Raw genomic sequence first — 11250 nt, forward strand, 5'->3', positions numbered from 1 at the left:
GCTAAAAATAACTGAAAAAATGGGATAAGACTATTGGAAGTGTGGCTGAAGTGCAGTTTCTTTTATGGCCCACAGAATTATTATATTTTCTAAATAGAAAAATAAAAAAAAATCAGAATTATTTCACAAGTCCTCTAAAGGCTTGAAATCACCACATCACGCGTTTGTACAATTGATGGATGACTCAAGTACAATTGCACGTTGGGACCTTTCTACAAATAAGAATTTTTTATGGATATTTTATGCAAAATGGCAGAATAGAAAGAGCTTGTGAGCTGTTACTTGCACACTCTTTGCTCCTACTTCCAGCGGTTGGTTTCTCTCATTTTTAATTCTTTTTGCAGATTTGGTTTTGGTGTGTTGTCTTCGTTTTGGCTTTCTCAACTCTTGTTCAGGCTTTATATTAGGTCCTTTTAACTGGGCATCACTTGATTTTACTCAGTATCTCAAGTTTTTGTGGCTCTATCAGGCACTTTTTATGGTGGTTGTGCTGTGAAATTTTGATCTTTGGTTGTTCCATTGGTGATAGTGTTCGAGGAGAGAGGAAAAGATGGGGGACAAAGCTGAAGTTTTGGAGGCTGTGTTGAAGGAAACTGTGGATTTGGTAATAGATCTGAGCTTATTTGAAGCCATTGATAGTATGGTTGCAATTATGTGATAGTTTTTTGGTTTGGGTTGAAACTGTTGAGCTTTCTGAGTGCAGGAAAACATACCCATTGAAGAAGTGTTTGAGAATCTGAGATGTAGCAAAGACGGGCTTACAACTGAGGCTGCTGAGGAGAGGCTGACAATCTTTGGCCATAACAAGCTTGAAGAGAAAAAGGTAGTGCTTTTCCTCTTTGTAATCCATTTTTAATTTTGTTTAGAAATTCAGGTCTTGACCTTCTCTTTTCGCATCAACTTGATGCACCGGGTGTGTTTCAGGAGAGCAAATTCTTGAAGTTTTTGGGGTTTATGTGGAATCCTCTGTCGTGGGTGATGGAGGCTGCTGCTATCATGGCTATTGCTCTTGCAAATGGAGGAGTAAGTAATAGCAATTTGGGTTACACAAAAAGGTGAAATATGAAATTTGTTCTTTTTTTTCTTTGTTGAATTGGTCCTTTTGGTGTTTGTATAGGGGAAACCTCCAGATTGGCAAGACTTCGTCGGTATTATTACTCTTCTTTTAATCAACTCGACGATCAGTTTTATTGAGGAAAACAATGCTGGTAATGCTGCTGCTGCTCTCATGGCTCGTCTCGCTCCAAAAGCTAAGGTGTCAGATTAGAAAAATATTCTTTCCCTTTAATACAGAGTGAATTATTCTTGAATATGGCCATCTGCTTATGTAGCTTAATTTGATTGAGAATTCAACACCAGAAGAAAGCAAATATAATTGAAAGACTTTCTGATTCTAATATATAGATACTTGCAAATTTATTGAAGAAATTTTATTTGCAAGCTTGGTGTATATATGTATTTATTATTTTTGTTTCTTCCTATCTATAGAACTCTAAATTTTTAGATTTGCTTCATCTCTAATTTTTGTTTAAAAAAGGTTCTTCGAGATGGGAGGTGGAGTGAGCATGATGCTGCTGTTTTAGTTCCTGGTGACATTATTAGCATCAAACTTGGAGATATTATTCCAGCTGATGCTCGTCTATTAGAAGGTGATCCACTGAAAATTGACCAGGTGGGTATGCCATTATCAATGTTTTGAATACTGATTATTGACTTCCTGTTGACTTGATCTGATTAGTGATTACTGAACGTGCTCTGGTTTGGTTTGGCAGTCTGCACTTACTGGTGAGTCTCTTCCTGTGACAAAAGGACCTGGAGATGGCATTTACTCGGGTTCTACTTGCAAGCAAGGAGAGATTGAAGCAGTGGTTATTGCCACTGGCGTCCACACCTTCTTTGGGAAGGCTGCTCACCTTGTGGATACCACGAACCAAGTTGGTCACTTCCAAAAGGCAAGGAGATAGAGATAAAATAGTGTTTGTCAATTTGTTTTTATTCTTGTGATTATGATATCATTCCTTCTTTGTTGCACATTATGCAGGTCTTGACTGCAATAGGGAATTTTTGCATATGTTCGATTGCTGTGGGGATGGTTATAGAGATTGTTGTCATGTATCCCATTCAAGATCGAGAATATCGTCCTGGAATTGACAATCTTCTTGTGCTTCTCATTGGAGGAATTCCAATTGCCATGCCAACTGTCCTGTCAGTGACAATGGCTATTGGTTCTCACAGGTTATCTCAGCAGGTTGGCTAGGTTCTTGGAGATGTTTTGGCTGTCAATGGAACGATGAGAATTTTGGGTATAATAGGAGGATTTATAATAAATATGTTGAATGTGATGCAGGGTGCCATCACAAAGAGAATGACTGCTATTGAAGAGATGGCAGGCATGGATGTGCTTTGCAGTGACAAGACTGGAACTCTGACATTAAACAAACTTACTGTTGACAAAAATCTCGTCGAGGTCAGCTGGGGATACTAGTGCTCTACCATCTAATATGGAGTGCTGCATCTGTGTTTTAAATTTTTCTGAATTTAACTTTTCAGGTTTTTGCAAAAGGAGTGGATGCAGATACTGTCGTTTTGATGGCAGCTCGAGCCTCCAGAACAGAGAATCAAGATGCAATAGATTCTGCTATTGTTGGAATGCTGGCTGATCCAAAAGAGGTAGTTAACTTGTTAAGTGTTTATTGTTTTCTAGTGATTTTGTTTTGGTGGCATGTTATCATTTAAATTGGTTATACTGTTCTATTATTTCTTTCCAATGTTCCCTCTTTTTAATCTGAATTTATTTCCTGGTTCCAATAGGCACGTGCTGGAATTCAAGAAGTTCATTTCCTTCCTTTTAATCCAACTGATAAGCGGACAGCCTTGACCTATATTGACAGTGAAGGTAAAATGCATAGAGTAAGCAAAGGTGCACCAGAGCAGGTAACCTGTCTGCCTCTTTTTTTGTTGGAGCATGCTCTTGGGGTGTCCGAATCGTGTTCTAATTCCTCTGCAATATTATTTAGATCCTGAATCTTGCACATAATAGGTCAGACATCGAGCGAAGAGTTCATGCCGTCATTGACAAGTTTGCAGAGAGGGGTTTACGGTCTCTTGCTGTTGCATACCAGGTAATTGGAATCCTGTTTTCTCTCCTTTCAGATCCTCTTTTAATGATATTTGATATTTATTATAGACTTTTTTTTCATTTAATCTTAATTTTGATTTTTATTCTTTTTTGCTGTTCAGTCTTTTATAGGTACTGACATCATATTATGCAGGAAGTTCCAGAAAGAAGGAAAGAAAGTCTGGGTGGCCCTTGGCAGTTCATTGGCCTCTTGCCCCTTTTTGATCCGCCAAGGCATGACAGTGCTGAGACTATAAGGAGGGCTTTGAATCTTGGTGTAAATGTCAAAATGATTACAGGTTAGTTCTAGTTTTGTTGTTGGAAGCCACGTAATACACACTCATAATGTAATGTCTTTTGTTATTAGGAAGTGATAACCAGAACTTCAGAAACGGACAAGTCCTCCACCTGTAATTATATTAGAGCTCAAAAAATCGCTTTGAACGTTTATCATTTGATGTAATTTAGCATAACATGATATTCTTTGTTGAACATTGCGCATTATGCTTAGCATCATACCAAATTATTCTATTGAATTATATCTGCTATGGATCATATAAAATGCATATCCTTTCTCTATATAATCAACCAGCTGCCAATGAAAATTTTGATCGGGAAAGGTACAGTTGTAGATTTTCACAGTGCAAATTAAGCTATGTTCTTACACTTTCAGTTTTATTTTTCTTTTTAGGATTTTTTTAAAGCATAATTCTCATTTGAAGGGCATTTGATTATGGTAATCAATCTGAAATTTGTGTGTTTGAGGATAATATAAAGCTATATCTAAGTCTTTTATGGTGTTTCCACCTGGAATGCTCATGGTAGAAGAGGGAAGCCTTCGTATTTAATAGTTTGTACATTCCTAAAAGCCTGCAATGTGATAAAGTTTATATATTAGTAACATGTTGTTCTGTGATGCATACAACTTAACTGTTTAGTTCATTATTGATCTGTGACGCTAGTGCCTGAACGCTGCCCTTGTTTTGTTTAATGTGTCTTGATCTCTCTCAATTCCGGATGATCATTAGCACCGCCTTCCATGTTCTGTTTTTAGTTCCTTAACCTTGTGGCTTCTTCAGGTGATCAACTGGCCATAGGAAAGGAAACTGGACGTCGTTTGGGAATGGGAACCAACATGTATCCTTCATCTGCATTGCTAGGACATGACAAGGACGAGTCCATTGCAGCTTTACCAATTGATGAACTGATCGAGAAGGCTGATGGCTTTGCTGGTGTTTTCCCTGGTAATTCTCTTAATTTTCTTCCCATAGACTGATTTTGATTCTCTCTTGCTTAAGTTTGCTGTGTAGCATGGGTTCATTTTTCTTTCCTAACATTTTTGGGATTGACTTGTATTAATTCAGAGCACAAATATGAGATTGTAAAACGCTTGCAAGCTAGGAAACATATCTGTGGGATGACTGGTGATGGGGTCAATGATGCGCCAGCTCTTAAGAAGGCTGACATTGGGATTGCTGTCGCTGATGCGACTGATGCAGCTCGTAGTGCTTCTGATATTGTCCTCACAGAACCTGGACTCAGTGTCATCATTAGTGCTGTCTTGACAAGTCGAGCAATCTTCCAGAGGATGAAAAACTACACAGTAAGCATTGTTATCTGACTGTTATATATGTTTTCCTGTATATATGTGTCATTCTAGATACTTGGTGTTCTTGGTCATAATTTTTTATTGTCTATAAAGTTGATGTTGGAATCTTGAGTTCATTGTTCGACTAACCTCCTTTCCCCTGTTTCTTTGCCAGATCTATGCAGTTTCTATTACAATTCGTATTGTGGTAAGCTAGAGTGCTGCCTCTCCCTTCTTTTTTAATATATAGGATTTTTTTGCTGGCACATTTTTGTAATGTTTCTTACTCTGTCCTGGGGTTTGATTTGGTGACAGCTTGGTTTCATGCTGCTGGCTCTCATATGGAAGTTTGACTTTCCACCTTTTATGGTGCTTATTATTGCTATTCTCAATGATGGTTTGTGTTTCTCTCTTTCTGTCTCTGTCTCTCTTACTGACATGCACACTACACGTACATGTTCTCGTTGATGCTGCTGCTTTGGTGGGATAGAAATTTGGTACATGTGGGGGGTGAGCTTTAGTGGGACTCTTTACATTTGGGTTGAGTTTCATCACTTTTGCAATTTTATACTCTAGACACTAAGCATTTGTCATTGTCATCACTTAAAGAGGATATTTTTCCTTAATTACTGATGTGTAATTCTCCTATTACTTTTTTTTTTAAATTTTTTTATGTAGTAGGTGTTTCCCCTCTCTATTCTTCTGCCTCTTATTAGAAACTTGCTGACTTGAAATAATTACAGGTACCATTATGACAATATCTAAGGATAGGGTGAAGCCATCTCCTCTGCCAGACAGCTGGAAGCTGGCAGAGATTTTTACTACTGGAATTGTTCTTGGTAGTTACCTAGCAATGATGACAGTCATCTTCTTTTGGGCAGCATATAAGACAGACTTCTTCCCGGTAACATTCCATTCCTTCTGTACACTAGGTTATTAAATTGTTGTAATTATGGACAATACATTTGCCTATCAACTTTAAACAACTTGAGTTGAAGACACCCTTAAATTTGAATGCACGTGTGACCAAGATAACTTATGGTATACACACTTGTAGAATGATAAAGTTTGATTGTGATTTACAATATGAGAAGGTTTGATTATGATTTACAATTCTGCCAAGCGTAAAGTTAGCAAGTTGTGGGAATGCACATGTTTATCTATCTTTTGTTGATTTTGAATTTTCTGTTCTGGGCTATCAGCAATTCAGCATGCTTTATGGTTGTAGATTAGCTGCTTGTAATGAAGTAATAATAGTATAATACAGTACTCCAGTATCAATAATGGTTTTATTTTGCTATTGGTAGTGAACTTGTGATAGACTGCATCAATTTTGATTGCCTGTAAATTTTCCAGAGGATATTTGGAGTATCAACTCTGGAGAAAACAGCTCATGATGACTTCAGAAAGCTTGCATCAGCAATTTACTTGCAAGTGAGCACCATCAGTCAGGCCTTAATTTTTGTGACACGATCTCGAAGTTGGTCATATGTTGAACGCCCTGGAATACTACTCATGGTGGCTTTTTTGGCGGCTCAGCTGGTACATTTGTGGTCTATCCTTTTACTTGCTGTTTTCCGGTAGTCTGGCCTCTGAAGGAACGTTTATGTTTACCTTCTTGTTTTGTACAGGTTGCTACTTTGATTGCAGTCTATGCAAATTGGAGTTTTGCTGCAATTGAAGGGATTGGTTGGGGCTGGGCTGGTGTCATATGGCTTTATAACATCATCTTTTACATCCCACTTGACTTCATCAAGTTCTTTATACGCTATGCTCTGAGTGGTAGGGCCTGGGATCTCGTTATTGAGCAAAGGGTATGTATGGCATATGGCTTACTGGGCTACTTCTTTAGATTACTGTGTTACTAAGTTTGGGTTGTGTGGGCATGTGCATGTATATTTTATAATTGTGTTGTGATGATGGATTTCTTTTTTTGCAGATTGCTTTCACAACGCAAAAGGATTTCGGGAAGGAACAACGTGAGCTTCAATGGGCACATGCACAGAGAACATTGCATGGGTTGCAACCACCAGACACCAAGATGTTCACAGAGCGAACTCATTTCACTGAACTCAATCAGATGGCTGAAGAAGCTAAAAGGAGAGCTGAAATTGCAAGGTATGAAATGATATTAGAAAGGAGTTACTTGCATCTAATCTCTCTGAAGATTGATTTTAGGTCCTGTTTAAAGACAATTGAGAATCATGCTTGCAAAAAAAGTGGCCTTCTTTTAAGCTTTGTGCCTTTAAATTTTGAGGATACATTTGCAAAACAAATAACCCTTCTTTTCACTGTTGCAATAAGGGCATATGGAATATATCTTCAGATTTCAATGTCATGGACGATTCAGCCTCGTCCTTGTTTTTACTTTTGATACATATTATGATTTCTGCCATGCTCAGCCTTGTTTTGTTTCCATTTGTTCATCAGAAGCACAATTGTCCTTTTTCTGATTTATTATATTTGGCTGCAGACTAAGGGAACTGCATACCCTCAAGGGTCATGTAGAATCAGTGATTAGATTGAAGGGCATAGACATAGACACAATTCAACAAGCATACACAGTTTGAAGATCTACATGGTGTACAAGAACAATAAACGACGCATTTTACGTTTTCCTAGAGTAGAGACCTGTAAGCAGCAGTCTCCTATGAATCATCTCCGAACAACAACGTTTCATGAGTTCCACCATTTTAAGGTTGTCATCCTCATTTTTTGTCTATTTGTTCTCCACTCTCTCCTTCTCTCTCCCCCACACCCCACCTTTCAATTCATGAGAGGGGGAAGGCTTATCTTTTTTGCCATATGTGTCTATATTAGCAAGGTTATGGTTCGTTGGTCCTTTTCTTTGTGTACTACATATTTATATCAATACCATGGTACTCCATATAGTTAGGGGATGGAAGCTTTTCAACTTTTTATTCTTATCTATTGTTTCAAAGTGGTATCTGATCTTTACCAGTTTGGTATATGCCATGTTGCTACTTGCTAAAGCTTGTGTTTATGAATTTTGGAAGTGGAATCCAGTTAGATTATGCAGGGTCGGTCTAATCAATTTACTGTGTGTGAATCAACCCGGTTCAAAACAGCAAGTTTGCTAACTGAAGTGCTTCTTTGTTATTAAAAATATGAATATTTTGTTCGATTTCTAGAAGTTGGAACCTAATCAGATTAAAGTTGTAGGGCACTGGATTGATTCGATTTTCTTCTTCATTTTTTGTTAAAAGAAATCGATTTGAATTCTCAGAATCACATAACAAGAGAAAAAAAGAGAGTAACTGTGTTGGGTATCCATTATAGAGAATCTAGAGATTAGAGAATGATGCAGGAATGGTTTGTGTGTGTTGTTTTCGGTTGTTTGAAGATGATGTAAAGTCATTCCAATGCAATTATTGAATGATGTTTTTGTATTCATACTGTTTGAGAAAAATAAATACCATTTTAAGAAGATTAAAAATTAGCTCGAGCTTAACGTTGTACAAGTTAAAAACAATTTATTAATATAATGAAAATATTAAGAGTTTAAAATAATAAAAATTGAAATAGCATACACGCCAAGGCACGAAGTGGATAATATATAGAAGCTAATGCTCACCACCAAACCTACCTCTCCATCCACATGATTTGACTTGTCCCCCACATTGTAAGAAAAAGTGAACTCTACTTTTCTAATTTTATTTTATTTATTTTTTGTCAAAAGTTATTTTATCAGATATTTTGATTGCATTCTCATATTTGTATTATTAATATATGAATGCGAGTAGGAAACTGTCACATTGATAATCCATAATTCATTAAAATAATAGAGAATCCTATATATTTTTTATTTTTTTAATAAAAAATGAGAGTAAAATTCAAATCTGATAAAAAATTAAACTTACGAGACTCTTATTTAAGGCCTTTCTAATAAAAATATCAAGCCTTGATCGGCTTTACTTGTTGATTAATTTCGATTGTATCTCTCATACCTTCTTTATACTTATACCACTTTGCACATATTAAAAAGTAGACGAAATTTAAGACCCCAAGAGCAGCAATAATGTAATAGTAGCAGTTCAATCTTCCTTTGTTGAGATCTTCCGGCAGCCAATTTGTTGTTTTGTGAACTATAGTTATCAATAAACTGCTTAAATAACTTGATCCTGCCATGCCACAGAAGAAGAGAGACCCTGCAATGCTTCTCATGTTCTCAGGAAATTGCTTGTAGTAGAATTCAACCAGGCCAACGGAACCGAATGCTTCGGCTAATCCTGTCAGTGCTAGCTGAGGAATTAACCATAAACTGGACATTGATGAAATTTCACCCCTTCTTGGTGCTGTTCCAAGAGTTGGCTTAGTGAGAGCTGTGGTCCTTCTTTGCTCTTCAACCAAGGCGGAGACTAACATTGTGAGAGAGGATAAAGCTATGCCAATCCCAATTCTTTGAAGAACTGTGATGCCGCCTTCTTTTCCTGTTAGCCTCTGGAGAAATGGCACCAGGATTCTGTCGTAGATTGGTATGAAAATGGTTAAACTTAGCATTACGAATACACCGTAGGACGCAGCTGGGACTTTGAAATTGCTGCTTCCAAGGCGCCTATCGCTTTGAACGGCTTGGAATACTGCGTATGTTTGCTGCTGAACTATAGCTGTAAAGAATATAACATCTGATACCCAAATGGGAAACACTCTCAAGAGGCATTTCACTTCTTCCACTTGCTGCAGACTGCAAAGTTTCCATGGATCAGCTGCTGATCCGTCAGGGTTTATTTTGTCTTCAGGAGTCCTAATTGCTGCCTTGTCAAGGAATCTGCCATGATTAATCATAGACGATTAGTAACATTATTCGATGATTACTCACTCACAGTATCTGAAACTGGGTACCTGAATTGATCTGTGTAAGGAAGCTTGGCATTGATAGACTTGGGAGAAGTATAATTGAAAAGTGATAACCAAGGTTGCTCTACTGGCTTCAATCGTCTTTTTTTGATCGCAACTACTATAACCTGTGCTACACTGTTCAGTGGGCTGCCATTAGCTTTCACTTTGACATAAATTTTTGAACCCGAGAAGAAGAGTATACAAGCTATGAGCATCAGAATTGCTGGAATTGCTAAGCCTATTGCCCAGCTAACATTGGCTTGAACGTAAACAATTAGTGTGACTGATATCATCTGGGCGAACGTGAACGTGAAGAAGTACCAATTGAAGAAGCTATTAATACCCTTCTTTCCAGATTCAGTTTTTGGGTTGAATTGGTCTGCTCCAAATGCTAAATTGCATGGGCGGACTCCACCAGCTCCTACTACCATGAGTCCAAACCCTGTCAGTAGAAATGCCATTTGACCTGGTGTTGGCCCTTGGCACGTACTGCTGTCCTTTCCACACTGGGGAGGATGAAGCTTAGAAATTGCAGCCGTTAATTGAATCACAAGCAAACCCTTCACGTAAAAATAGAGCAGCAAATTAACCAGAAGCTTAGATGATAAAAATTCAATAGATACAGTGGAAAGTGTTAAATTGCAAGAAATTTGTACCAGAAAGGATGTAATGGTGGCAAACCCCAAGGTTTTATAGCGACCAAAATAAGTGTCACAAAGATAGGCTCCAAGCAAAGTACCAAAGTTGGTGGTACCGTTGAAGATGTTGATAATGGTAGCTGCTGTGATGCTCTTCATGTTGAAGACAGTGGTGAGATATATCAAGAGATTTGCTAAGGTTCCAATGGCTCCAAGCTTCTCAAAAGTTTCATTTCCTGGAAATTAAGTAATGTTCACTACAAATTGAACTCTAAAGCTTAAAAAAGAAAGAAAGAAGAAGAAGAAGAAGAAGAAGAAGTGGTTGAAGGCAAAGAGCAAGCTCTTATTAGTTACCTATGATAAAAGGCATGGCTTTCCATCCTCTGTAGTTAGGCTCTTCATCTAGCGCATCTTCATGATTGTTATCCATGGTTGGGCTGTGAGTTTCTTTCCCGTGAACTTCCATGGAGACTCTCTCTTTCTCCCCTATAGTTTCGCCGGTTGCCATGGGAATGTGTGCGTTGAGTCTATCTCCGTCTACTACCGGTTTTATAATGGATAAAGTAATTATTACCGAGTGAGGAAGGTAAGAAATTCAGAGTTGTGGTAATAAATTAAAGAGGAGTAAATATATGTAATGTAAGTGCAGATTAAGCAATTTTATGTGAAATGCTCTACTAATCTTCTATTATTTTAGTGCCTATTAGTATTAGCCATTGCAAAATGTGTCAAAATTAAAAAAGAAAAGTTAATAGTTCACGATAATATCTCTAAAAAAATAAAAATTTTCTTTTAAAAAATAATAAAATTATTTGTTATTGATGTAAGTAACTGCTCATGACTTAAAAATATAGTGATACACAGATATTTTAAAAAATGATTGAAAACAAACATGATCAATTAATTTTTAGTATTATTTTAAAAAATATATATATTAAAAATATAAATATTATGATTTGTTAATAATTCGTACAGTTTGATTTATTTTATGGGTAATGTTTGGTTAACATAACAGCTTATGACATTTCAAAAGTACATAGACAATC

The 11250-nt window shown here is 37.1% G+C and overlaps 2 protein-coding genes across 3 annotated transcripts; one reads left to right on the forward strand and one right to left on the reverse strand.

Moving 5' to 3' along the window:
* The first annotated feature begins 186 nt into the window (after positions 1-186).
* Positions 187-7627, forward strand: LOC110599940 (ATPase 11, plasma membrane-type). 2 transcript variants are annotated; one of them, XM_021736579.2, is made up of 22 exons: positions 198-311; positions 530-604; positions 704-823; positions 925-1023; positions 1118-1255; positions 1538-1672; positions 1773-1952; positions 2042-2248; positions 2348-2467; positions 2551-2670; positions 2812-2934; positions 3018-3122; positions 3273-3417; positions 4198-4362; positions 4483-4721; positions 4882-4914; positions 5022-5103; positions 5450-5610; positions 6063-6248; positions 6338-6520; positions 6646-6824; positions 7180-7627. In XM_021736579.2, exons 1-22 carry the CDS (start codon positions 243-245, stop codon positions 7274-7276), a joined length of 2961 nt encoding a protein of 986 aa, XP_021592271.1. In that variant the 5' UTR covers positions 198-242; the 3' UTR covers positions 7277-7627. The 2 variants fall into 2 exon arrangements, with proteins under 2 accessions (XP_043806140.1, XP_021592271.1); XM_043950205.1 differs by lacking the exons at positions 6338-6520; positions 6646-6824; positions 7180-7627 and having other exon boundaries at positions 187-311; positions 6014-6248.
* A 940-nt stretch (positions 7628-8567) lies between these two features.
* On the reverse strand, positions 8568-10793 carry LOC110599941 (protein NRT1/ PTR FAMILY 2.11). The gene is made up of 4 exons (XM_021736580.2): positions 10559-10793; positions 10223-10440; positions 9570-10126; positions 8568-9495 (listed from the first exon to the last, which is right to left on the reverse strand). The coding sequence occupies exons 1-4, from the start codon at positions 10710-10712 to the stop codon at positions 8622-8624; spliced, it is 1803 nt and encodes a 600-aa protein (XP_021592272.1). The 5' UTR covers positions 10713-10793; the 3' UTR covers positions 8568-8621.
* Positions 10794-11250: the final 457 nt, after the last annotated feature.

The sequence above is a fragment of the Manihot esculenta genome, chromosome 14 (assembly GCF_001659605.2).
Source record: "Manihot esculenta cultivar AM560-2 chromosome 14, M.esculenta_v8, whole genome shotgun sequence".
In the NCBI taxonomy this organism is placed as follows: Eukaryota; Viridiplantae; Streptophyta; class Magnoliopsida; order Malpighiales; family Euphorbiaceae; genus Manihot; species Manihot esculenta.